This window comes from Mesoplodon densirostris, chromosome 5 (genome assembly GCF_025265405.1).
Source record: "Mesoplodon densirostris isolate mMesDen1 chromosome 5, mMesDen1 primary haplotype, whole genome shotgun sequence".
NCBI classification, from domain to species: Eukaryota; Metazoa; Chordata; class Mammalia; order Artiodactyla; family Ziphiidae; genus Mesoplodon; species Mesoplodon densirostris.
The window spans coordinates 98,446,316-98,472,964 of NC_082665.1; the positions used below are offsets into that span (position 1 = coordinate 98,446,316).

Here is a 26,649-nt window from a genome sequence, read left to right on the forward strand (position 1 = left end):
AAAGTTAATTAAATATTTAAATATTATGATGTTTACTAGGGAACGTGGTAGGGCTCTTTAGCTTGAGAGAGGACCAAGGAAATGAGGAGACGAGACCATCTGTCTTCATGTTTAGCATTTTGTGATTATGTCATAAGTCATGAGTTTTAGGCTTATGATTAGACAAAACTGAGTTACTCACTTGAATACTGATGTGATCATTCATTCAAAAAATATTCATTGTGCCCTCCCTTTTACTATGAAGTGTACTAAGCCGTGGCAACAGACCAGTGAATGAGCTCTCAAGATGACTATACTATACTCTGGCCAGTGAGCAGAAAGTGAAAAGGAAATTAGAGCAGAGCAAGTTTACTAAGTGTATAAGCAAGGACTTACGTGGGGACACATATGAGGACCAAGCTTCCCAGAGTAAGCGACATCTAAGAGCTGGGTAAACTGGCATTAGCCAGCTTTTAGACCTACAATTTGTGTTAATTTGAGAGAAGGCAAGAAATATGATGTAAACTCATGAAATAGTAATTTTCATTTTAATTATGAGAAAAGCTGTCAGTAATAAAAATCCTGTATCCTTAAAAATAATTATACATGTGTGTATGTGTATACATGTATGTTTGTGTATGTATGTATATATGTATACACATAGAGAGCCTGGACAAGCTCTGAGAAGACTGAGTAGCACAAAGCATATTTAAATGTTATGTATTTCATTTTTAATAAAAATCAGAACAACACAGTGCTGAACTTGACTAGTTTGAAGGAAGATGGTGATATAACCAGCAGGTTATGAGACACTGAAATAATAAAGGATCAGCTGTATTTACAAGGATAACAAAATGACTAGCCAATTTAGTGTGCTGGTCATTTCAGGGAAATAACTAAATTTAGTAAGCTAAGATAAAAGTGAAAAAACATCCACACCGATTATTTAATGGTCTGATTTCTGTCAAAGTGGCAGTCCTCTGGAGAAAGTCAAATCAAATATTCTGGGATAACATTGCTGATATCAGCTTGTTCTTTTGATATTTGAGTCTTTTTCATAAAAGTGCAGCACAAAATGTATTTTTTAAATCTCTACTTTTTAAGCTCTTTGATTGCTTGGTTCTCTGGCAAATGGGAAGTATTTACACTTTAGGTTTGTCAGTCTCTTACTATAATGAATTAGAATAGCTGAAAATGTAGAAAAGAAATTCAAATCAGTTAGAGACTGTAATATTTATTCATGACTGAAATAAAATGTTGTAAATGTAATTTTGATCTTTAAATCAACAAATTTATCTTTGAGAAAAGAGCAGAACCAAAAAGAAATGCTCTCAGTCCAATTTAAGCTTGCTATTTAGTGACAGCATATGCACAGACCTGTTACCCATTTTGAAGGAGACCCTCTAAAAAAACCGCTGATTTGGAGTTTATTAATATAGTCAAAGGCTCTGTCATCCTTAATTGGGGTAAGGTGAGCAAACGTAGTCTACTATTCTTCATCCTCTTCATTCCACTTTTTATATCTTCTTTGCTATGAAAATTATATCAATTATGCTACAGAAATATATATAATGGTTTAGGCCATTGCTCATGTAATGTGCACATGAGTCACCTGGGGATCTTGTTAGGCTACAGATTCTGATTCAGAAGGGCTGGGTTGGGGCCTGAGATTCTGCATTTCTAATGAGTCTTGCCCCTGCTGCTTGTCCAAGAACTACACACTGAATAGGAAGGATCTGTAGGGTCTATGGTTACACTATGTAGCACTGATCTTATGTTCACACACACACACACACACACACAGAGTCAGGTGCCGAGGGCCGAGTTACACACCTCAATTTGGAAATCGTGCTGTCCTCCCCAAAGGTGGCACATTCTCATCACTGAGCCATACAAGGCCCTTATTGTTTTATTTACCAGCACATTCTTTACCTTATCCCTCCTCTCAGTGCCTTAATTCTGAGGATCCCAGTATCTAAGATTTCTGGTCTCTGAAGGTTTATCTTTCCTGATACTCCTTGGGTAATTGGCATTGCTTTATACACTAACATTTCAGTTGATTTTAAAAGAATTCCATCTCGCCACACAAAAAATGCTGGCAGCTAACATGTTTTCTTTTTTTTTAATTAATTAATTTATTTATTTTTAATTTATAGCTGTGTTGGCTCTTTGTTTATGTACGAAGGCTTTCTTTAGTTGTGGCAAGTGGGGACCACTCCTCATCGCGGTGCGCGGGCCTCTCACTATCGCGGCCTCTCTTATTGCGGAGCACAGGCTCCAGACGCACAGGCTCAGTAATTGTGGCTCACGGGGCTAGTTGATCCGCGGCATGTGGGATCTTCCCAGACCAGGGCTCGAAACCGTGTCCCCTGCACTGGCAGGTAGATTCTCAACCACTGTGCCACCAGGAAAGCCCCTAACATGTTTTCTTTATATGCAGATGGGCTTGAAGCGGGCATCAATGATTTGAAAAAGCATAATGAAATCCTATTACATATGTACAATAAGAAACCATTTTACTTATTTTTAATCTCATTTCTTCTCAATTTCAGCCACTGTGGTTCAGGGTCTAGGCCTCTGAGCTAATGTATTATTTTTATTTCAGTCAATCACATAATGAAGACCCTTCAGTGTTACCTTGGTTGTTCAGGTATAGTAGATGGGATGTCAGTCTTCTCATAGTGAAATTATTTATAAGTTACTTTTCAAGCAGTGAGTCAGTGATGGAGTCAATTTTGGGACTCTGTATATATATCCAGTTTGTTCTTTCTACTGTATGCATGTGGCATTGTACTGAGGATTGGATTATTGAATGGGATGGATTGATTTGGATCCTTATCTAGATTACAAAGAGTTCATAAAGTGAAGAGAGAACTAGCTATCCACTAAAATAAAACTTAGTGTCAGTCTTTATAGAGCCTACACAATGTACAAGCTGTGATATAAATGATATAATCTAAAAGTTAAAATGCTAAAATATAATGTCAAATATTTTCTGGATGGTACCGTTTGCATCAAGGTACATAATCCACCTGATTTTCAGCTCATATCTAATGGGTTCTTATAGTTTATAAATGCTTTAAAATATAACTGAATAAAAATGGTACATGTATTTGCTTTTATTCAAAGTCTCTTAATCATGTAAGAAAATGAAATTCTATCAATTCTTCAGTAAATGAGTTTTTTAAAATAACTTTTGTCTATAATTTAGTGTTTGCATCCTGTAAAGTCCTGCTTTTAGTATCTGCTCTTAGAAGTGAACTGTTTGTCAAATTTCCATTAAGCTGAAGGTGAAAAATTAATGAACCACTTACTTCAGATATTTCAAAATGAATGCAAGTCTACTAGTCATGCAGTACAAAAAATCAAAGATTTTGGTATGTTCAATTACTGTTTAGGGTTCAATCACATTTAACTTTTAAATGCATTGTATCAGATGTTTTTTTTTTACATCTTTATTGGGTTATAATTGCTTTACAATGGTGTGTTAGTTTCTACTTTATAACAAAGTGAATCAGTTATATATATACATATGTTCCCATATCTCTTCCCTCTTGTGTCTCCCTCCCTCCCACCATCCCTATCCCACCCCTCTATCTAGGTGGTCACAAAGCACCGAGCTGATCTCCCTGTGCTATGCGGCTGCTTCCCACTAGCTATCTACCTTACGTTTGGTAGTGTATATATGTCCATGCCACTCTCCCACTTTGTCACAGCTTCCCCTTCCCCCTCCCCATATCCTCAAGTCTATTCTCTAGTAGGTCTGTGTCTTTATTCCTGCCTTACCCCTAGGTTCTTCATGACATTTTTTTTCTTAAATTCCATATATATGTGTTAGCATACGGTATTTGTCTTTCTCTTTCTGACTTACTTCACTCTGTATGACAGACTCTAGGTCCATCCACCTCATTACAAATAGCTCAATTTCATTTCTTTTTATGGCTGAGTAATATTCCATTGTATATATGTGCCACATCTTCTTTATCCATTCATCCAATGATGGACACTTAGGTTGTTTCCATCTCTGGGCTATTGTAAATAGAGCTGCAATGAACATTTTGGTACATGACTCTTTTTGAATTATGGCTTTCTCAGGGTATATGCCCAGTAGTGGGATTGCTGGGTCATATGGTAGTTCTATTTGTAGTTTTTTAAGGAACCTCCATACTGTTCTCCATAGTGGCATTCTGGAGAAAAAAAAAAAATGAAGTTATTGATTTTTTATTAACTTTAAATATATCTCAAAGATAATTTTATTTATATACTTTTTTTTTTTTACCCAGGCAAAGGTAATTTTAGAGCAATGTTCATTAGTGAGTTGATTGGGATGAATGGGTTTTGAAGGTTTTGAGAGTAGTTAGCTGGGGAGAGAGCACTAATGTTCAGCAAGCATAGGATTAATAGAATTCTAATTTTTGTTCAGTTGTAACCCTGCTCCATTTTCTAGGCATTCAGAAAACTGGTAAAACAGAGACGTTAAACTATTTTTCAAGAAATTGTTAATCCATCTTCCCTCCCTCCCTCTCTCTCTTCCTTTTTTTTTCTTTTCTTTCTTTCTTTCTTTCTTTCTTTCTCCCCCCTTTCTTTCTTTCTTTTTTTTTCTCTTTTCTTTTCTTTTCTTTTCTTTCTTTCTCCCATTAATTATGGAGCTCCTGTTATGATCCTGGCAATGTGTTGAGCATTGTGTGTCATGCAGTGATGTAGAAGACTTGGTCCTTTTCTTTAAGGAGTTTAGAGGGGAAAACCAAAATGTTTTTACATAACGATAATTTTAATTAGAAATGGCAAGCACTGAAAAAAAAAGGTGCAGATATGTCACATAGAGCTGAAGGTGTCAGAGAAAGTTTCTTGTGAAAAATGAGTTGGGCTTTAAAGGAAATGTGTAGTTCAGACATGAGATACATGAGAAGAGCAAGTAAAGTGGGAGGAATGGCTTACGTAAAAACATAGAGGTATAAATCACAGAATATGTAGGGGGATAGCTTAAGATTTAGCATAAGATATATGGAGAGGAATGGTAGGAAATAATGTTGGAAATATAAGGTCTGAGATGGTGAAGGGCCTTGAACGGCAAGTTCAGTATCTGAACTGAAGAGTGGTGAAATCATGCAGCATTTTAAGACGTTTCATTTTGTGTTGGCAGCAAGTTAGCACCTAATATCCATGAAAACTGCAAAATAACAGACTGTACATTTCTCATAAATACTATCTCATTGTCCTGTGTACACTATAAATTTCAAAGGTAATGGCTGAGGGAGAAAATACATGCTGGGAGAACCAGAGTGAGACGGCTATATCAGGACCTCCCAGCTGGCGTGCTGAGTGAGGTATAATGTCTGTGCCTTGAGATATGAATCACCATGGTCCCGGGTGCAGCCTGGAGAAACAGCAACTCAGGACAGCAACTTCCTTGTGGTATGAAAGTCCCTTTCAGTTGACCTCATCTGGCTGCTTGGCTGCTATCATCTTCTGTGTGAACCATGCAGGGCCCGATTCACGGGTGTGCAATCCACCCTCAAAAGCGCCCACACCTGATTCATTTCCCTGCTATTGCCATATTGAAATCCTTCCTACTGTTTGAACAAGAGGCCCCACATTGTCATTTTGCTCTGGGCCTTGCAAATTATATAGCCAGTCTTGGTACTATGACATGAACGAAAATGGTTATGGACTACACTAGAGTCAAATGAACTATGTTATGGTCAAAATGAACAGTTGTATATCCATATAAAAAGGGCTTCTAAATTATGAGACCAGCTCTGTGTTTATACAACAAAATTGATCCTAAACTTAAATCTCATTACTTTTTCTTCAAAGCCATGACTTCTGTGACTGCCATAGGCCCAAGCTAAATACTACATTTTAGCCTTGTGGTTTTCCTGATGATAAATTAAGGAAATGCTTCCGTAACATATTTTCTCATGTATAATCTTTCTCCTGGAGCCTGTATACCAGTATTGTAGAGTTCTGCACCCCATGCAGTTCTACCAAATTAAATTCTGAGAAAACCTGTGACAATTATTTTCCCTAATAAAGGTCTGAAAAATATAGCTCTGTATTCTCAAGTATTATTGGCTGCCTGATAGTCATTCCATTGTGTATTTCTTTTTCTGAGTCAGTATAAATATATAAACCAAATAAGCATATATTTTTTAGTTCTTTCCTTATGCAGAATTTATTCTCTCCAATCTCTTTACCCAGAGTACTTGTGTAATTTTTCTCTTGTGTTACCATAGTTGTTTCTCTTCTTATTTTCACTTAATTTTTATTTTTTCAAAGTTATAGATGAATATAAATAGATATTTCTATAAAGCTTTATTTATAAAAATGTGTCATCTTTTTTCTCCCATCCTTCCCTGTGTTTCTCTCCCCTTTGTCTGTCCCAAAGGCAAGCACTTAGTTGCTTTCAACATTTTTAGTTGTTACCTACTTTTCATATTTATGTCTCTGCCTCCCAATAGTATGTTTAAGAGCTGAATACATTTTTCAGTTGTATTCATTATATTGACTTACCACTGTGAAAGATAAAGATTTAATTTTCCTTCATAAGTTTCCATGTACCTTCATCCCTGACGTTTGCCCTTTTCTCTTTTTTCCTAAAGAATAATATCCATTTTTGTATTAAAAAGTCATTATTTATATTATTATATGTGAATATTTTTCACAATGTATGACGATTGCATTTTTCTCGAGAAAATTTTTGCTCCCTTTGAAACTAATAGTTGTCTCATTTTATAGATTTCTCATTCTTCTGTATATCTCGAACCTCTTCAAATGCTAATTCTCTGATCTTACTGTGAATATGTTCTCAGAACATTAAGACACATCTGGTATTCCCATGATTTTTGTTTTCCTGGAGACCCCCTTCCTGACGTCCTCTTCTTATCCTCACTAGGTTTGCTGCTCGTGTGCCTTTCTAGGTTTGGCCTTGGCTGAGAGCTCCTACTTAAGAATGGCAGCATAAGTTCATTTGAAGTTCTGTATGTGGTGAGATGTATTGACTGATAAGTGTCAATGTAGGATGTTTTGAGGGAGTTATTTTATTGGTAGACTTCCAGATTTTCAGTATTTTTCTATATTCTCCATTGCCCTGGTCCTATTTACCACAAGTGAATTATCTAGTGCCCAACCTGGAAGGAAGGATTCTGGGCACCACAAAAGTAAGGCATCTGAAGGGTCTCAGCAATCATAACACCATCCCATTTAAAGTACGAATCACCCTTCACTGTGTCTTGTGTCTCCCTGTTCAGTGTCCCACTTTCAGTCTCTGCTGGAGGGAGGGAGGACCGGGCACTGTTCATGTTGACTGGGTGAGTGAGGGGTTCAGGAGGAGAGACCACCCTCACAATCCGAATTTCATCAAACTCTCCTGTTTCCAGCCCCTCCATTACCCCTATTTTAATAGGTAGCTGGTGTTACCAGTTCTCAAGAGTTTCTGGGTTCTGTGGTACAAACTGCATTGCTTTTCAGCTTCCCCCCTCTGCTGGCTTAGGTTTTGGTCTCCTTGGTCTGTCACATCAGTTGACACTTATTCATCTGCTTTCATGCTTCTATTGATAGAATCTTATTGCTAATGTGTCTCCTATTCTCTTGGCCCCTGTGGATTGATGCTTTTTATCTCTTTGTTGTCATTTCAGTGGAGAATGGAAGTAAATGCCTGTGTACGACCTGCCATCATTGACTAGGATACTTAATAGTATTTGGACTGAATTTTTATTATGAAGTATCTCAAATCATTTTTAATAAGTAGACAGAGTATAACCAAGGAATAAACAAACAAATGAGCTGAAATACACTTACTGCTCATCATTTAAAGACGTATTACAGAAAAACCTGCTCTTCAAGTGTTTTTAACTGCTGTTTACTAAGGATTCTCTTTCTTTCTTTTCAATACAGATGGAAGCTTTAGACAAAACCGATCAAACCTCACCTCTCTACTAGTGCAGCCCATCTCAGCATCTCTCGTTGCAAAACTCATCTCTTCACCGAAAGATAGAATCACACACAGTGCCTGTAGCCCTCTAGAACTTCCAAATAATGGTAAAGTACTTAATGTCTTTCTGTGTGTCGCCTAGTTTTTATAAGGCCCATGATCATTATTAATCTCTTTGATTGACATTTTTCGGATTATTCTTTTAAAAAAAAAAACATTTATTTTTGTTGAGGTGAGCATTTATTTCTCTTCTCTGGCTCTTAAAAGGACATTTTCGAAAGTAATTTTGATAAAGACTGAGAGTTGATCAAGCTGAGAGATTAAAAAAAGAGGAAAAGCATTTTGAACTGTAACAAAGAAAAGCAGCTTTACGAATAAAGCATTTTATACATTCATGAAAATCTGTTTAACACAGCTTCTCAGTTTAAGCTTCAGCAATCTTGTTGCCTGCCAAGATTCAGTGGATAGCAGTCAGCTATCTGGCGTATGAAGTCTTTTAGTAGAAAGCATTAAAGCCTAATTCCTGCTGTTGACTAAAAAATCCCTCTGTCTTTACGCATCATTGCCCGAGGGATGCTTCTTGTACTGCAGTGCAGTTTGTCAGGCCTTGTTGGACCACAAAGGATAAAACTCAACTTATTCAGCTACTGTGGTGGGGTGAAAATCAGGGGCTGTGTCTTATTTCTACCTCCAGCCTCAGCATTAGACCTCTAAAGAAGAGACTCTCCTTACATATTGTTAAATTTGTATCACGTTGCTGTGAAAGTCAACTTGAGGGCTCTGTTTTTGTGTTCAGACCCAAAGGCTCAGCTACCATGTTTTATCTCATCTGTTTTCTCCTGACACCAAAAACATAAAAAATATGTTTTGAAAAAGGCCTAAAAAACCCAAAACAAACAAACAAACAAAAAAACACCTGAGTATATTCAGAATTGCCCTTTGTTAGAGACATAGGCTTTTCAGAGTTCTGTAGCTTGAGAGCCTCAACTGATTTTTGATTGAACATAGTAGGAACTATAGAAAACAGGGTTAAGCCTACGTCCTCAAAGCAGGAAAGAAGAAGCTCTTGAGGAGCTTTTTCTTTTGCTTAGTTTTTTCTGTCTTCTATTCCTGAGCCCTGCAATTTGATAATGAGCTCTATTTGTTAAAATATGTAAATAACACTATAATAATAGTTTACTTGTAAGAAAAGCACTGAACATTGAAAAGACCAGATTTAAGTCCAGATTAATTAACTGATTGATTTATTCAATAAACATTTACAGCCTCTAATATGTTCAGCCACTGTCCTGCCCTCAGTGAGCTGACAGTCCATGTCAGCTCCATGACTGCTCATATATCACCTCCCTGTGGGAAGCTTTCTGTGTCTGTGTCTACAGAAAGATATCTCACCTTCTAGTATCTTATGTTGTTCTGAGAATCAAATTAGGACGTTTAAGTGAGTATTTTTCTATACTGTAAAATGTTATGTTAGCAAGTATCATCCTTATCAAATAACTAGATCAATTTGCCCCAAATATGTTAAATGTCTGCATAATAAGGGCACAACTAAGCAAAATGGCATTCTCCAGCTATATTTCTCTCTGCACTAAGTTAGCAACATGTATGAAGTTTAGAGGAAAAATTGAGATATATTCTGAAACCTGTTTGTAACTCCAGTGTTAAAGAAGCAACAAGCTAGGCCTGCTTTCTAAGCAGTTATGCCATATCAAGTTTTCCTCATGGGTGAAGCTATTATTATTGGTTTTAGAAATTTTCAGACAGAGATATATTTCAATCAAGATATTTCACATTGTAATGGATCCTTCTTTCATCAATTTTTTACTATGGAATATTACCTTTTGATTTCCCAAATGCCTATTGAGCAGTCTCAGTGAGTTATTACATTTAACCTGATCTTACATGTAGGATAAATGACCCTTAACCCCAGTGTTTTAGACAACAGTACTCATGATACATACAAGATAATTAACTTTTAAGTTTTCAAAGAAACACATAAATGCATTAGTTGCTCACTATGATCTGTATCGGGATGGGACATGAAAAGGATACAGAATGATGTGTTATATTTTTGAGCAATAAGAGCAACACTTGTAGTTTATGGATTAAAAAAAAAGTAATGTAAAGCTTATTATAATTACATCTGACTTGAATTTTATAAGTATAGTCTTGAGTTATATTTTGTTTTGTTTTGTTTTGTTTTGTTTTCGGCATGCGGGCCTCTCACTGCTGTGGCCTCTCCCATTGCGGAGCACAGGCTCCGGACGCAGGCTCAGTGGCCATGGCTCACGGGCCCAGCCGCTCTGCGGCACGTGGGATCTTCCTGGACTGGGGCACAAACCCGTGTCCCCTGCATCGGCAGGAGGACTCTCAACCACTGCGCCACCAGGGATGCCCTAGTCTTGAGTTTTAATGTAGGAAAATCTTCACTCAAAAGTTTGGACAGGAGTGCATTCAAAATATGTGTGCAGGGCTTCCCTGGTGGCACAGTGGTTGAGAGTCCGCCTGCCGATGCAGGGGACACGGGTTCGTGCCCCGGTCCAGGAAGATCCCGCGTGCCATGGAGCGGCTGGGCCCGTGAGCCATGGCCGCTGAGCCTGCGCGTCTGGAGCCTGTGCTCCACAATGGGAGAGGCCACTACAGTGAGAGGCCCGCGTACAGCAAAAAAAAAAATATATATATATATATATGTGTGTGTGTGTGTGTGTGTGTGTGTGTGTGTGTGTGTGTGCAAATCAACTAATTATTTATCTAACTCATTTAACCCTTTATATACACTTAAACAGAATTCTCTAGAGTCCAGACAGAAATGTGGTGGAGTTTGCCTGCCATGCTTTCTTTTTCAGCATCCATTTGCCCCTTCCCCTTTTTGAACTGTTGCCAACATTTCCTAGCAATATAGTATGAGTAGGTTTGACCATATCTTAAGCTGTAGAAGTAGATCCTGATTGGCTTGAGTCTATCAGCATACCACATCAACCATGGGATGATGGTTGGTTCAAGGATGATGTAAGTTTGGCTAAACAGAGACATGATTCAACTTCTGGACTTTGAATAATGGCTAACTTTAACAGTAGAGCTGAACAGGAAAGCATATAGCCCTGGGATCTTTCAATAGCCTTTCTGGGACCTTGAAAGTATAATACCTGAAAATGGAACCAATACAAGGAAGGGGTAGGTGAATAATGTGGAGAGAGAGAGTGTGAGTGAGAGACTGACTCTTGTCCACATCATTTGATACCTAAATAAAGCCTTGTCTAAAAGCCCAATCTACTGAATTAGCCATATATATGAGACAGTACATTTCCTTTCTTTTTTTTTTTGTCAACTTATGTTCGATTTTCAGTTACTTGCAAACAAAAGCTACACAACTGATACTGTAAAACCACACTAAACAAAATAATTAAATATCTATATGCATGAAATAGACTCAGCTAAGTGAATTGAAGAGGATGGTATTTGTAGGGCAAGTCCTCAAGAACTAAGAAAATTGTATGAGGAATAGAAAAGGAAGCAGGAGAAAAGTTTCTTGCCCCAATATACACAGATTTGTTGCATTGATTAGACAATTGGATATTGACACCATTTAATTTTCCATGACTTTTGTAGGTCTTACCCGTTGATTATATATTGTCAATCTTTGTCCTTAAGAGTCAATCAATACATGGAAATGTGAATTTTCAGATATCAATCTGAGCTTGTTAAAAACCATAACTATAGTGAAAAAATGAGATGAGAAAGTATAAAATCTGTTAATGTAATTTAGGGTGAAAAATATTAATGAATTGTGCTTAAAGAAATATTTTAATATGTTTGAATTACTTTTGATAAATAGAAAAAATGACTTACTATGATGCATAAAATTTAGTGTCATTAGTGATAAGTTTTCACATAAGTAAATTTGGATCATATATCTTCAAATGGATATATATATACATAGCTATATATAACTACTATTTCCCTATTCACAATTATATATGTTCTTTGTTCAAAATTTTTTTTATCAGAGTAATATAATGCTCTCTGATAATTTTTATAATTTTCACATATTTCAAATGAATTTTGAAGATCTATATTTCTAATTTGTTAACAGCCACTTGAAAGTATGCATTATTTTCATTTTTTGAACAGAAATGTAAAAAGAAGTATTGAACATATTATCTACAAAGTGTGGTTATTCTAAAATTTTTTGGCAAATAATACATATCAGCTTTTAAGGAAATATCCACTAGCAAGAAATGTTAGTACAGGTTAAATCCAGCATTGTTTTTTGTTACATATGAGACTAACCATCCTGTTCAGAGTAGCCTCAGTGTTGGTGTATGTGAAAAGATCCAGGAGTACATTGTGCTATTATGGTAAAAGAATGTCTTGAGATATATGTGTGTGTGTGTCTGTCTGTCTTAAGTAGATAATGGAGTGGTATGGATGTGATATGCTATATGCTGTGGCTTGGCTTTTAGAAGCTTTGTAAAAGAGAATTCCCCAGTAGATTTTTTAAAAAGTCAGAGAATTGAAGACTTGTTTTAGAGTAGGTTGAGCTTTAATAACTTCTAGTCATCAATATGGAGGGAAATATCCAGAATAACATGAGGAAAAATGTAATGTACTCAGATAACTTCTATATAGCATTCATGTTGATATGATGGCCACTCTTTAAAAAAAAAAAAAAGTCAGTGAGCTAGACTACTGTAGGAAAGACTGATAGGTCTTGTGACAGATGCAAGCTAGATATTAGGAATCACTAAATGGCATTGATGACACCCCAATTTTATGGCTCTTCAAGCTGCCAGTTGCACAGTGAACCTAGGAGTCTGAGCAGGAAGCCGATAACAGAGTACTCTGTAGAACTAAAGATCAGCCTTCATGAGCTGCCAGTCTGCAGTCCTCAGACAAAAGGAAAAAAAAGCTTTAGAAATCACTTTGAAGGTCTGTTCATCAAGGGTCTTAAACAGAGTGAACACAGGTGGGAAACCTATTATCCAAAATCCACAGAAAGTACAGTCAATTCTCTGTTTCCCGGGGAGTACAGGTTGGGTTTACAGAGGGTGACACAGGTGTCATTCACCAGAACTTCTCAGGTTTCCAGTTTTCTGTCTTGACGGTTTTGATTTTAGGAAATGATTCAGCTTAGATCCAGTCTAGAGTTTTGTTTGTTTGTTTGCTGGAAGACCTAGAGACAATCTGAAATACACAATCTGAAGCAAAATTACTTTAACAAGTATTTTCCAATTTTTAATGTTTCTCAGCAATTTTTTACAGTTTCTTACATTCTTATCACATCGTTTCTTAAGTAACTGTACTCTTTCCAAATTATAGAAGCTCCAACTAAATTTTGTAGTTTATGTATAAATCTATCAGAGTGTACCTTATCTTTATATTTTGAGGATCATTTTTTCATAATGGGTGACCATTGTCATTTACTATCCTAGAAACTGCCAGAGATTCCTGAATGCCTTTCTGGTTCTATATCTTGCTATTCCCTTCATGTAGCCACAATTTCTTCCTATTATTCTAATTAGTATTATCCAAATATGTCTTGCAAGTTGTAAAACCCCAGTATACTCTAAAGCTCTGTGCAAGTGCCATCTCCTCCATAAAGAGCCCTTTGGAGTTCTACTCCAGTTGGAAATACCCTTACTCTCTGCTATGCTTTAGGCAGTTATATGATATTTGGTATCGGGATATCATACTCTTCTGAGGAAGAGATAAACAACTTGGATATTCATTAGAATGTACTGTTTCAACTTTATTTCTGTATGATTTCAATTCTTTCAGGTTTTCTTTATAGCCCAGGATTTGATAAGTGTCCCATGAGAATTTAAAAAGAATGTGTACTGTGTAGTTGTCAGGTGTAGAGTTTTATATGTATCCATTTAGACCAAGTACCTTAGTCAGGGCATTCAAATATTCTGTATCTTATTTTTAGTGCTAAAATCTCCTACTATAAGTATCTATTTGTTTATTTTATCTTGTTCTATTAATTTTTGATTTATGTATTTTGAGTTCATTTCTTAGATGTTTATAAATTCAAACATATCAAATCTTCCTGGTTAGTTGAAACACTTATCAGATGAAGTGATCTTTATATCTATAATGCCTGTCTTAAATTTGATTTGACCTGATTCTAATTTAACTACATTAGCTTTTTCTTTTTCTTTTTTTTTTTTTTTGGTTAGTGTCTTTATGCTATATCTTTTTTTTTTTTTTACTTTCAACCTTTCTGTATCTTTATATTTTAACATGTCTTCTTGATAACAAATAATTTTCATTTTACCTACAATCTGATCATCTTTTAACTGGAGCATCTAATCCACTTAATGTGATTACTAATGTATTTATGCTTACATTTTTCACCCTGATTTGGGTTTCTTCTTTGTAACATATATTATGTTTTCCTCTTATTTTATATATCTTTTTACTTTGTCATATATGGCCTTTATTATGTTGAGGGAGGTTCCCTCCATGCCCACTTTCTGGAGACTTTTTATCATAAATGGGTGTTGAATTTTGTCAAAAGCTTTTTCTGCATCTATTAAGATGATCATATGGTTTTTATTCTTCAGTATGTTAATATGATGTATCACATTGATTGATTTGCATATATTGAAGAATCCTTGCATCCCTGGGATAAATCCCACTTGATCATGGTGTATGATCCTTTTAATGTGTTGTTGGATTCTGTTTGCTTGATTTTGTTGCGGATTTTTGCATCTATATGCATCAGTGATATTGGTCTGTAATTTTTTTTTTTTTTGTAGTATCTTTGTCTGGTTTTGGTATCAGGGTGACGGTGGCATCATAGAATGAGTTTGGGAGTGTCCTTTACTCTGCAGTTTTTGGAAAAGTTTGAGAAGGATGGGTGTTACCTCTTCTCTAAATGTTTGATAGAATTCACCTGTGAAGCCATCTGGTCCTGGACTTTTGTTTGCTGGAAGATGTTTAATCACAGTTTCAATTTCATTACTTGTGATTGGTCTGTTCATATTTTCTATTTCTTCCTGGTTCAGTCTTGGAAGGTTATACCTTTTTAAGTATTTGTCCATTCCTTCCAGGTTGTCCATTTTATTGGCATAGAGTTGCTTGTAGTAGTCTCTTAGGATGGTTTGTATTTCTGCGGTGTCTGTTGTAACTTCTCCTTTTTCATTTCTAATTTTATTGATTTGAGTCCTCTCCCTCTTTTTCTTGATGAATCTGCCTAATGGTTTACCAATTTTGTTTATCTTCTCAAAGAACCAGCTTTTAGTTTTATTGATCTTTGCTATTGTTTCCTTTGTTTCTATTTCATTTATTTCTGCTCTGATCTTTATTATTTCTTTCCTTCTGCTAACTTTGGGTTTTGTTTGTTCTTCATTCTCTAGTTCCTTTAGGTATAAGGTTAGATTATTTGAGATATTTCTTGTTTCTTGAGGCAGGATTTTATTGCTATAAACTTCCCTCTTAGAACTGCTTTTGCTGCATCCCATAGGTTTTGGATCATCATTTTTTCATTGTCATTTGTCTCTATGTGTTTTTTTGATTTCCTCTTTGATTTCTTCAGGGATCTCTTGGGTATTTAGTAACGTAATGTTTAACCCCCATATGTTTGTGTTTTTTACATTTTTTTTTCCTGTAATTGATTTCTAATGTCATAGCATTGTGGTCAGAAAAGATGCTCAGTATGATTTCAATTTTCTTAAATTTACTGAGGCTTGTTTTGTGACCCAGAATGCGATCTATCCTGGAGAATGTTCCATGTTCACTTGAGAAGAAAGCGTAATCTGTTGTTTTGGGATGGAATGTCCTATAAATATCAATTAAATCTCTCTGGTCTACTTAGTCATTTAAACCTTGTGTTTCCTTATTAATTTTCTGTTTGGTTGATCTGTCCATTTGTGTAAGTGAGGTGTTAAAGTCCCCCACTATTATTGTGTTACTGTTGATACACTCTTATAAGGGATACAAAGAAGGTAAAAGCTATTTTTGTTCTCAGGTTCACACTCCTCAAAATATCTTATTATTTAGATAATCTTACTAGTTTAAAAGAATAATATTTGGGCCTCCCTGGTGGCGCAAGTGGTTAAGAGTCCGCCTGCCGATGCAGGGGATACGGGTTCGTGCCCCGGTCTGGGAGGATCCCATATGCCGCGGAGCGGCTGGGCCCGTGAGCCATGGCCGCTGGGCCTGCGCATCCGGAGCCTGTGCTCCGCAACGGGAGAGGCCACAACAGTGAGAGGCCCACATACCGCAAAAAGAAAAAAAAAAAAAAGAATAATATTTAGTTAAATTTTACTTGTTTTTCCAAATACATGCAAGCTCCCAAGAGTACACGCACACATGGATTTTTCTGCGTATATGTGTTCACTAAAGAGGGGTTAGCTACTATTAATGAAAAGTATGTGGTAAAACTGACCAAGCAAATGGTTTTTGTTCAGTATCTGTTTGCTTGTCTCACTTTTTCAGAATGAAAATTTTACAGTACTACAGCATATTTAGGGAGTATGCATGCATATTTTTACTTTTTTTAAGTGTAATTTCTGTTATTATAAAAATGGTTACTACACATTGAGTTAGAAAAGAGATAAGCAAAAATATGAAAATAAATCAATACATTCTGTGTCAGTCATTTTAGGCTTTCATAGTAAGTTACCACAGACTGGATGCATTAGACAGCAGACATTTATTTTCTCACAATTCTGGAGCTGAGAAGTGCGAGACTCAAAGTGCCAGAAAATTAGCCTTCTGGTGAGAGCTCTCTTTCTGGCTTACAGACGACTGCCTTCTCTCCAAGTCCTCACATGGCCCTTTCTCTATGTACACACAGAGAGAGTTACAGGTCTGTTCTGTCTGTCCCTCTTTTTATAAGGCCACCAGTCCTATCAGATTAGAGTACCATTCTTAAGATCTATTTTAACTTTAATTACCTTCTTAAATGTCCTGTCTTCAAATAAGCCAGACTGGAGTTGAGGACTTCAACATATGAATTTTAAGGGACACAATTCAGTGTAGAACACATTTTTTACACCCAGTAATTACTGCTTTGAACACCTTGATATAAATTCCTATAGATTTAGATATAAATGTATATATATAGCCAAAATGAGATCATACTATACATATTATTTTGAAAATTGTTTAATTATCACTTTTTCATGATAATAAACTTAATCATTTTTAATACACAGACTATACTAAATTTTAGTAATCACCATAGTCTTGTACAGTGGGTTTATCCAAACCAATATCCGGTTGAGGCCTAAAAATTGTATTTCTTCTAATGCAGTATGATCCTCTTTTCCTCTTTTGACACTCACTTGTCTATGGGACCAAGTCACTGATCCTGCATGTCTTATTGTCTAGATTTGTAGGATGCTTCTTGTGATTTTTATTCAACTAATTCTTCTAATCCTTGTATTTCCTGTAAACTTGAAATTAATTCTAAAGGTTTATAATAGAAAACTCATTATGTAATTAGAGGATAAACTTTTTTAAGGACATATTCTTGTAGCTGATGTTTTTGTCAGTATCCAGGACATGGTAGGGCATGCCCCATTGACTCAGGTGAAGTGGGGCATAGTAGACAGAGTTGGGTCTTAAGACTAGAATTACCCCCTTGCATAAGGTTAAATTCACTGGAGGATATAGTAAAATGTAATTTCTGAGAAAATTCCAACATGGCAGGAAGAACATGGTATCTGGGGCAGGTCTGATATCTGTTTGTATACATTGCTGTAGACATTCTAGTTATTTGCTGCCAATCCATTCTGATTGGTCAGTGTATGCAGTATCAATTGATAAATATTTAAAATAAGAAAATAAGACCCTTAGTCTAGAACATATGATGTCCAGTCACCAGTGTTTGTTCAGAAACACCTTTGGCAATAGGGAGATCCCATGTGGAAAAATAGAGTACCCAGAAAGCTATAAAAATTATGATGATATATAATCCAGAAATTTTATACTCAGATAGTTAGGCAAGCAGTTGGCATTTAGGAAAGATGTGAGCAGACTACAAAAACCCAGTCATCAAATCTGTGATTCTAGAGCAGATTCCTTTCCCTGGGGTGCAATAAAATTGAAAAAATAGAAAATAATTCAGAGTCCCAATCCTAGAAGTTCTATTCTGAAGTCAGGAAAGCAACAAATGCTTAATTATTGCAGCTGGGACTCAAGAATTAGCAGCAATTGTTAGTCCTCAAATCTCTCTAAAGAAGGTTGGAATTTTTCCTAGATACTGGGTAAGTTTATAGTGCAGGTGGAGATGAAGCTTTGTTAGCTATTGGGGAAAAAGATGACAGAATCAGTTGATCCTTCATGATGGCAACAAAAATGCAAGACAGAATTATCACTAGAACATAATTTCTGCACATTATGAAATTAAGGACTGGAGAGGGGCAGCTGCTTTTATGTATCTTAGCTCTGACACTCCTCACCCTATTTGAATACAAATGTTCTCTGAGTGGAACACATTTTTGTCATCTTGAAATCTTTTGAACTTCACATATAAAATTTCAAGCTTCCATCCAACTATGGAACATGAAAGACAGAAAATATTTGGTAAATGTGAGCTGGAAATGTTATCTTAAAGTAAGAATACATACACACATACACATGCACTGACTTTTCGAATAATAAACTGCATCTAAAGGTTCCCCAGGATTTTCTAATTTTAGAAGTATTTTTATTATTTCGGAATACATTCAAGCTTACAGAAAAGTTGCAACAATAGCACAAAGAAATTTCTTCCTCAACTACCCAAGTGTAGGCTACAGACATGATAAACAGTTGCATCTGAATTCTCCCACAAACAGTGACATTTCTCTTGCACAAACTGCAGGACCGTTACAAACAGGAATTAAACTTTGATACATTTCTACCATGCACTAAGTAGCCCCTATTCACCTTTTGCCCATTGTCCCAATAATGACCTAAATAGCAAATAGATCTAAACTAGGATCATGTGTTGTGAGTTATCAAGTCTCAAATTTCCTTCAAACTGGAACAGTTTTTAGTTTTTTTTTTTTTTTTTTTTTTTTTTTACTTTCATTGCTTTATCCCTTTAAAACTTACATGCCAGTTATCTTCAGAATGTTCCCCAGTTTGGGTTTACCTGATGTTTCTCATGAATAAATTCAGGCTCTGAACGCTTGGCAGCAGTATTATGGAAGTGAGACTGTTTTCCGATTGCTAATATTAATTTGTTCCATTACTAATAAAGCTAACTCTGACCACTTGATTAAGGTGGTGTCCACCAGATCTCATTAAAGTTAATCTCTATTCTTTTTTTATAATCAATAGCATTTGAAGTTATGCAAACATCTTACCCCCACCATTTCTACCTTCACCCAGTAGTTTCAATGTTCACTGATTTTTTTTGCTCAAGTAGTCATTTCCAAGATGATACCAATGGTGACCTTCTAAGTCCATCATCCTGTCTACTTTTATTAATCAGCATTTTGTTGTAAAGAAGAATTTTCTTTTTCTTGTTTGTTTGTATGTTTCTTTACTTATAAATACAGTATCAATGTATTACATAATGAAGATTTATATTCCTAATTTATTCAATGGATTATGGTTCAATCCTATTTTTATTTTGAAAGTCAAGTTGTCCTAGGTCATCCAGTAACAGCAATTTCTAACTGGATTCTGTGTCCTTTGATGTTTCCTCAGAATTCTTTGTATATTTCCTTGGTTTTTGACACAGCAAGGTGTACCAAATCATGTTGTATTTTCCCACCCCAACCCTGTCACCAGTTCTTTCCTAAATGATCCCTAGTTCCTTTGAGTGGAGAGCACTGTCTAGAAAACAAGATGTGGATTCTAGATGTGCTCATTGCTATTGGAGTGTTACTTTTTTCAGTACCCCTTAGTAAACAAAGATAGGAAAATATATATTTTGATATTATATTTTGATATAAATATGTATGAATATATATATACACACACAAATATTTAAATCTATATCTATCTGTCTATCTGAACAACCATCAGTACATATAAATACTTAGTGTTTTTCTCCTTTCATGTTTGTAAATCCCATCTCTGAGAGTAAGAAATCTGTTTCTCATTATTCTGAATATATATACTTGAGTAATCATTTCCCTTGAGTGTATACAGTTGATGCCTTTCCTTCTTCCTCTACAAGAATGCCTTTCCCACTCCATTATGGCTCTGACAACCAAGCCAGGCACTGTCACACATGGACTTTTTACCCTATACCAAGTACTCTGCCTATTCCCCACCTGAAATGCACCCCACTTAGGCTCTCACACTGTGTGTTGTTCAGCTCTTAAATGGGGATAACCTTAGTCAGCTTTAACGACTTCTCTCATTACACTGATCCCCCTGACATTTGCTTTCCTTTCCATATTCAGACTTATATACACACACACATACACAACATCCTCCTCATGCTTGGACTCTGATACCCTGTGCTAAACTATGCCAACCCATTTGGATGCCTTCCTTTCCTCACATGGTCTTCAACCCCTTGCTCTGGGCCCCAGTGGCATCATCTTCTACTGCCACTGTCAGAGGTGCTAACCTTGGACAACACATGTAATGGTTTTAGGACTGATTCACTCATGAAGAGAAAGGACAGGAAGAGGAAGAAGAAAACATACATTGTTTATGAGTACATGAATGTATTTTTTTATTGGTTTATTTTTATTTTTATTTTTTTTTACATCTTTATTGGAGTATAATTGCTTTACAATGGTGTATTAGTCTCTGCATTATAACAAAGAGAATCAGTTATACATATACATATGTTCCAATATCTCTTCCCTCTTGCGTCTCCCTGCCTCCCAACCTCCCTATCCCACCCTCCCTATCCCACCCCTCTAGGTGGTCACAAAGCACCGAGCTGATCTCCCTGTGCTATGTGGCTGCTTCCCACTAGCTATCTATTTTACATTTGGTAGTGTATAGATGTCCATTACTCGCTCTCGCTTTGTCACAGCTTACCATTCCCCCAACCCATATTCTCAAGTCCATTCTCTAGTAGGTTGTGTCTTTATTCCTGTCTTACCGCTAGGTTCTTCATGACATATTTTTTTTCCTTAAATTCCATATATATATGTTAGCATATGGTATTTGTCTTTCTCTTTCTGACTTACTTCACTCTGTATGACAGACTCAAGGTCTATCCACCTCATTACAAATAGCTCAATTTCGTTTCTTTTTATGGCTGAGTAATATTCCATTGTATATATGTGCCACATCTTCTTTATCCATTCATCCGATAATGGACACTTAGGTTGTTTCCATCTCTTAGCTATTGTAAATAGAGCTTCACTGAATATTTTGGTACATTACTCTTTCTGAATTATGGTTTTCTCAGGGTATATGCCCAGTAGTGGGATTGCTGAGTCAAATGGTAGTTCTGTTTGTAATTTTTTAAGGAACTTCCATAGTGATTGTACCAATTCACATTCCCACCAGCAGTGCAAGAGTGTTCCCTTTTCTCCACACCCTGTCCAGCATTTATTGTTTCTAGATTTTTTGATGATGGCCATTCTGACTGGTGTGAGATGATATCTCATTGTAGTTTTGATTTGCGTTTCTCTAATGATTAATGATGTTGAGCATTCTTTCATGTATTTGTTGGCAGTCTGTATATCTTCTTTGGAGAAATGTCTATTTAGGTCTTCTGCCCATTTTTGGATTGGGTTTTTGTTTTCCTGTTATTGAGCTGCATGAGCTGCTTATAAATTTTGGAGATTGATCTTTTGCAGTTGCTTCATTTGCAAATACTTTCTCCCATTCTGAGGGTTGTATTTTGGTCTTGTTTATGGTTTCCTTTGCTGTGCAAAAGTTTTGAAGTTTCAATAGGTCCCATTTGTTTATTTTTGTTTGTATTTCCATTTCTCTAGGAGGTGGGTCAAAAAGGATCTTGCTGTGATTTATGTCATACAGTGATCAGCCTACATTTTCCTCTAAGAGTTTGATAACTTCTGGCATGACATTTAGGTCTTTAATCCATTTTGAGCTTATTTTTGTGTATGGTGTTAGGGAGTGATCTAATCTCATACTTTTACATGTACCTGTCCAATTTTCCCAGCACCACTTATTGAAGAGGCTCTCCTTTCTCCACTACATTCCTGCCTTCTTTATCAAACATAAGATGACCATATGTGCATGGGTTATCTCTGGGATTTCTATCCTGTTCCATTGATCTTTATTTCAGTTTCTGTGCCAGTACTATACTGTCTCGATTACTGTAGCTTTGTAGTATAGTCTGAAGCCAGGGAACCAGATTCCTCCAGCTCCATTTTTCATTCTCAAGATTGCTTTGTCTCTTCAGAGTCTTTTGTGTTTCCATACAATTGTGAAATGTGTTGTTCTAGTTCTGTGAAAAATGGCAGTGGTAGTTTGATAGGGATTGCATTGAATCTGTAGATTGCTTTGGGTAGTAGTCATTTTCACAAGGTTGATCCTTCCAATCCAAGAACATGGTATATTTCTCCATCTATTTGTATCATCCTTAATTTCTTTCATCAGTGTCTTATAATGTTCTGCATACAGGTCTTTTGTCTCCTTAGGTAGGTTTATTCCTAGATATTTTATGCTTTTTGTTGCAATGGTAAATGGGAGTGTTTCCTTGATTTCACTTTCAGATTTTTCATCATTAATGTATAGGAATGCCAGAGATTTCTGTGCATTAATTTTGTATCCTGCTACTTTACCAAATTCATTGATTAGCCCTAGTAGTTTTCTGGTGGCATCTTTAGGATTGTCTATGTATAGTATCATGTCATCTGCAAACAGTGACAGCTTTACTTCTTCATTTCTGATTTGGATTCCTTTTATTTCCTTTTCTTCTCTGATTGCTGTGGCTAAAACTTGCAAAACTGTGTTGAATAAGAGTGGTGAGATTGGGCAAATTTGTCTTGTTCCTAATCTTACTGGAAATGCTTTCAGTTTTTCACCATTGAGGACGATGTTGGCTATGAGTTTTTCATATATGGCCTTTATTATGTCGAGGAAAGTTCCCTCTATGCCTACTTTCTGCAGGGTTTTTATCATAAATGGGTGTTGAATTTTGTCAAAAGCTTTCTCTGCATCTATTGAGATGATCATATGGTATTTCTCCTTCAATCTGTTAATATGGTGTATCACATTGATTGATTTGCATATATTGAAGAATCCTTGCATTCCTGGAATAATCCCCACTTGATCATGGTGTATGATCCTTTTAATGTGCTGTTGGATTCTGTTTGCTAGTATTTTGTTAAGGATTTTTGCATCTATGCTCCTCAGTGATATTGGCCTGTAGTTTTCTTTCTTTGTGACATCCTTGTCTGGTTTTGGTATCAAGGTGATGGTGGCCTTGTAGAAAGAGTTTGGGAGTGTTCCTCCCTCTGCTGTATTTTAGAAGAGTTTGAGAAGTATAGGTGTTAGCTCTTCTCTAAATGTTAGATAGATTTCACCTATGAAGCCACCTGGCCCTGGGCTTTTGTTTGTTGGAAGATTTTTAATCACAGTTTCGATTTCAGTGCTTGTGATTGGTCTGTTCCTATTTTCTATTTCTTCCTGGTTCAGGCTTGGCAGGTTGTGCATTTCTAAGAATTTGTCCATTTCTTCAAGGTTGTCCATTTTATTGGCATACCGTTGCTTGTAGTAATCTCTCTTGATCTCTTGTATTTCTGCAGTGTCAGTTGTTACTTCTCCTTTTTCATTTCTAATTCTATTGATTTGAGTCTTCTCTCTCTTTTTCTTGATGAGTCTGGCTAATGGTTTATCAATTTTGTTTATCTTCTCAAAGAACCAGCTTTTAGTTTTATTGATCTTTGCTATCATTTCCTTCATTTCTTTTTCATTTATTTCTGATCTGATTTTTATGATTTCTTTCCTTCTGGTAAATTTGGGGTTTGTTTCTTCTTCTTTTCTAATTGCTTTAGGTAGAAGGTTAGGTTGTTTATTTAAGATTTTTCCTGTTTCTAAAGGTAGGATTGTATTACTATAAAATTCCCTCTTAGAACTGGTGTTCCTGCATCCCATAGGTTTTGGCTTGTTGTGTCTCCATTGTTATTTTGTAATTTCCTCTTTGATTTTTTCAGTGATCACTTCGTTATTCAGTAGTGTATTGTTTAACCTCCATGTGTTTGTATTTTTTACATATCTTTTTCTGTAATTGATATCTTGTCTCATAACATTGTTGTTGGAAAAGATACTTGATAAAATTTCAATATTCTTAAATTTACCAAGGTGTGATTTGTAGCCTAAGATATGATCTATCCTGGAGAATGTTCCATGAGCACTTGAGAAAAATGCGTATTCTGTTGTTCTTGGATGGAATGTCCTATAAATATCAATTAAGTCCATCTTGTTTAATGTATCATTTAAAGCTTGTGTTTCCTTATTTATTTTCATTTTAAATGCTCTTTCCATTGGTGAAAGTGGGGTGTTAAATTCCCCTACTATGAATGTGTTACTGTCAATTTCCCCTTTTATGGCTGTTAGTATTTGCCTTATGCATGGAGGTGCTCCTATGTTGGGTGCATAAATATTTACAATTGTTATATCTTCTTCTTGGATCAATCCCTTGATCCTTATGTAGTATCCTTCTTTGTCTCTTCTAATAGTCTTTATTTTAAAGTCTATTTTGTCTGATATAAGAATTGCTACTCCAGCTTTCTTTTGGTTTCCATTTGCATGGAATATCTTTTTCCATCCCCTTACTTTCAGTCTGTATGTGTCTCTAGGTCTGAAGTGGGTCTCTTGTAGACAGCCTATATATGGGTCTTATTTTTGTATCCATTCAGCCAATCTGTGTCTTTTGGTAGGAGCATTTAGTCCATTTACATTTAAGGTAATTATTGATATGTATGTTCCTATTCCCACTTCTTAACTGTTTTGTGTTTGTTATTGTAGGTCTTTTCCTTCTGTTGTGTTTCTTGCCTAGAGAAGTTCCTTTAGCATTTGTTGTAAAGCTGGTATGGTCGTGCTGAACTCTCTCAGCTTTTGCTTGTCTGTAAATGTTTTAATTTCTCCATCAAATTTGAGTGAGATCCTTGCTGGGTAGAGTAACCTTGGTTGTAGGTTTTTCTCCTTCTTCACTTTAAATAGGTCCTGCCAGTCCCTTCTGGCTTGCAGAGTTTCTGCTGAAAGATCAGTGGTTAACCTTATGGGGATTCCCTTTTGTGCTATTTGTTGTTTTTCCCTTGCTGCTTTTAATATGTTTTGTTTAATTTTTGACAGTTGATTAATATGTGTCTTGGCGTATTTCTCCTTGGATTTATTCTGTATGGGACTCTCTGTGCCTCCTGGACTTGATTAACTATTTCCTTTCCCATATTAGGGAAGTTTTCAACTATAATCTCTTCAAATATTTTCTCAGTCCCTTTCTTTTTCTCTTCTTCTTCTGGGACCCCTATAATTCGAATGTTGGTGCCTTTAATGTTGTCCCAGAGGTCTCTGAATCTGTCCTCATTTATTTTCATTCTTTTTTCTTTATTCTGTTCTGCAGTAGTTATTTCCACTATTTTATCTTCCACCTCACTTATCCGTTCTTCTACCTCAGTTATTCTGCTATTCATCCCATGTAGAGTATTTTTAATTTGATTTATTGTGTTGTTCATCGTTGCTTGTTTCATCTTTAGTTCTTCTAGGTACTTGTTAAATGTTTCTTACATTTTGTCTATTCTATTTCCAAGGTTTTTTATCATCTTTATTATCATTATTCTGAATTCTTTTTCAGGTAGACTACATACTTCCTCTTCATTTGTTAGGTATGGTGGGTTTTTATCTTGCTCCTTCATCTGCTGTGTGTTTTTCTGTCTTCTCATTTTGCTTATCTTACCGTGTTTGGGGTCTCCTTTTTGCAGACTGCAGGTTTTTAGTTCCCATTGTTTTTGGTGTCTGTCCCCAGTGGCTAAGGTTGGTTCAGTGGTTTGTGTAGGCTTCCTGGTGAATGGGACTAGTGCCTGTGTTCTGGTGTATGAGGCTGGATCTTGTCTTTCTGGTGGGCAGGTCCACGTCTGGTGGTGTGTTTTGGGGGTGTCTGTGGATTTATTATGATTTTAGGCAGACTCTCTGCTAATGGGTGGTGTTGTGTTCCTGTCTTGCTAGTTGTTTGGCATAGGGTGTCCAGCACTGTAGCTTGCTGGTCGTTGAGTGAAGCTGGAGATCTCTGGGAGATTTTCACCATTTGATATTATGTGGAGCTGGGAGGTCTCTTCAGGACCAGTGTCCTGAAGTTGGCTCTCCCACCTCAGAGGCACAGCACTGACTCCTGGCTGCAGCAACAGAAGACTTTCATCCACACAGTGGGGTGAAGGTTATGAGCCCCACGTCAGGCTTCAGAACCTGGGGTACCGGCAATGGGAGGAGGAATTCCTGCTAGTGTTGGAGTGTCTCCTGCAGAGGCGGGGGATGGCTGTGGCTCACCCTGGGGACAAGGACACTCTGCTAGTGTTGTAGCATCTCCTGCAGGGGTGGGCATTGGCTGTGGCTCACTCTGGGGACAAGGACACTGGCAGCAGAATTTCTGCGAAGTACTTCTTGGCATCAACCCACCCAGAGTCTGACATTAGCCCCACCAAAGAGCCCAGGTAGGCTCCAGTGTTGGGTTGCCTCAAGCAAAACAACCAACAGGGAAGGAACCCAGCCCCATGCATCAGCAGTCAAGCGGATTGAGTACATGAATGTTTAATTCACATAAATATTCTTGAGCAGTATATTTGTTTCTTAGTTTTTTCTTTTCATTTAGCAGTCTGTAGTTAATATTTATCCATGTTGTAAACGATACATTTACT

The 26,649-nt window shown here is 36.4% G+C and overlaps 1 protein-coding gene across 9 annotated transcripts in view; it reads left to right on the top strand.

Annotated features, from left to right (window-relative positions):
* Positions 1–26,649, top strand: part of NAALADL2 (N-acetylated alpha-linked acidic dipeptidase like 2) — a 1,531,400-nt gene that overhangs the window by 1,095,635 nt on the left and 409,116 nt on the right. For all 9 annotated transcript variants that reach the window (XM_060100049.1, XM_060100047.1, XM_060100046.1 and 6 more), the window contains one exon: positions 7,876–8,019. In XM_060100049.1, coding sequence (XP_059956032.1) covers positions 7,876–8,019 — 144 coding nt within the window. The remainder of the gene's footprint in view (positions 1–7,875; positions 8,020–26,649) is intronic.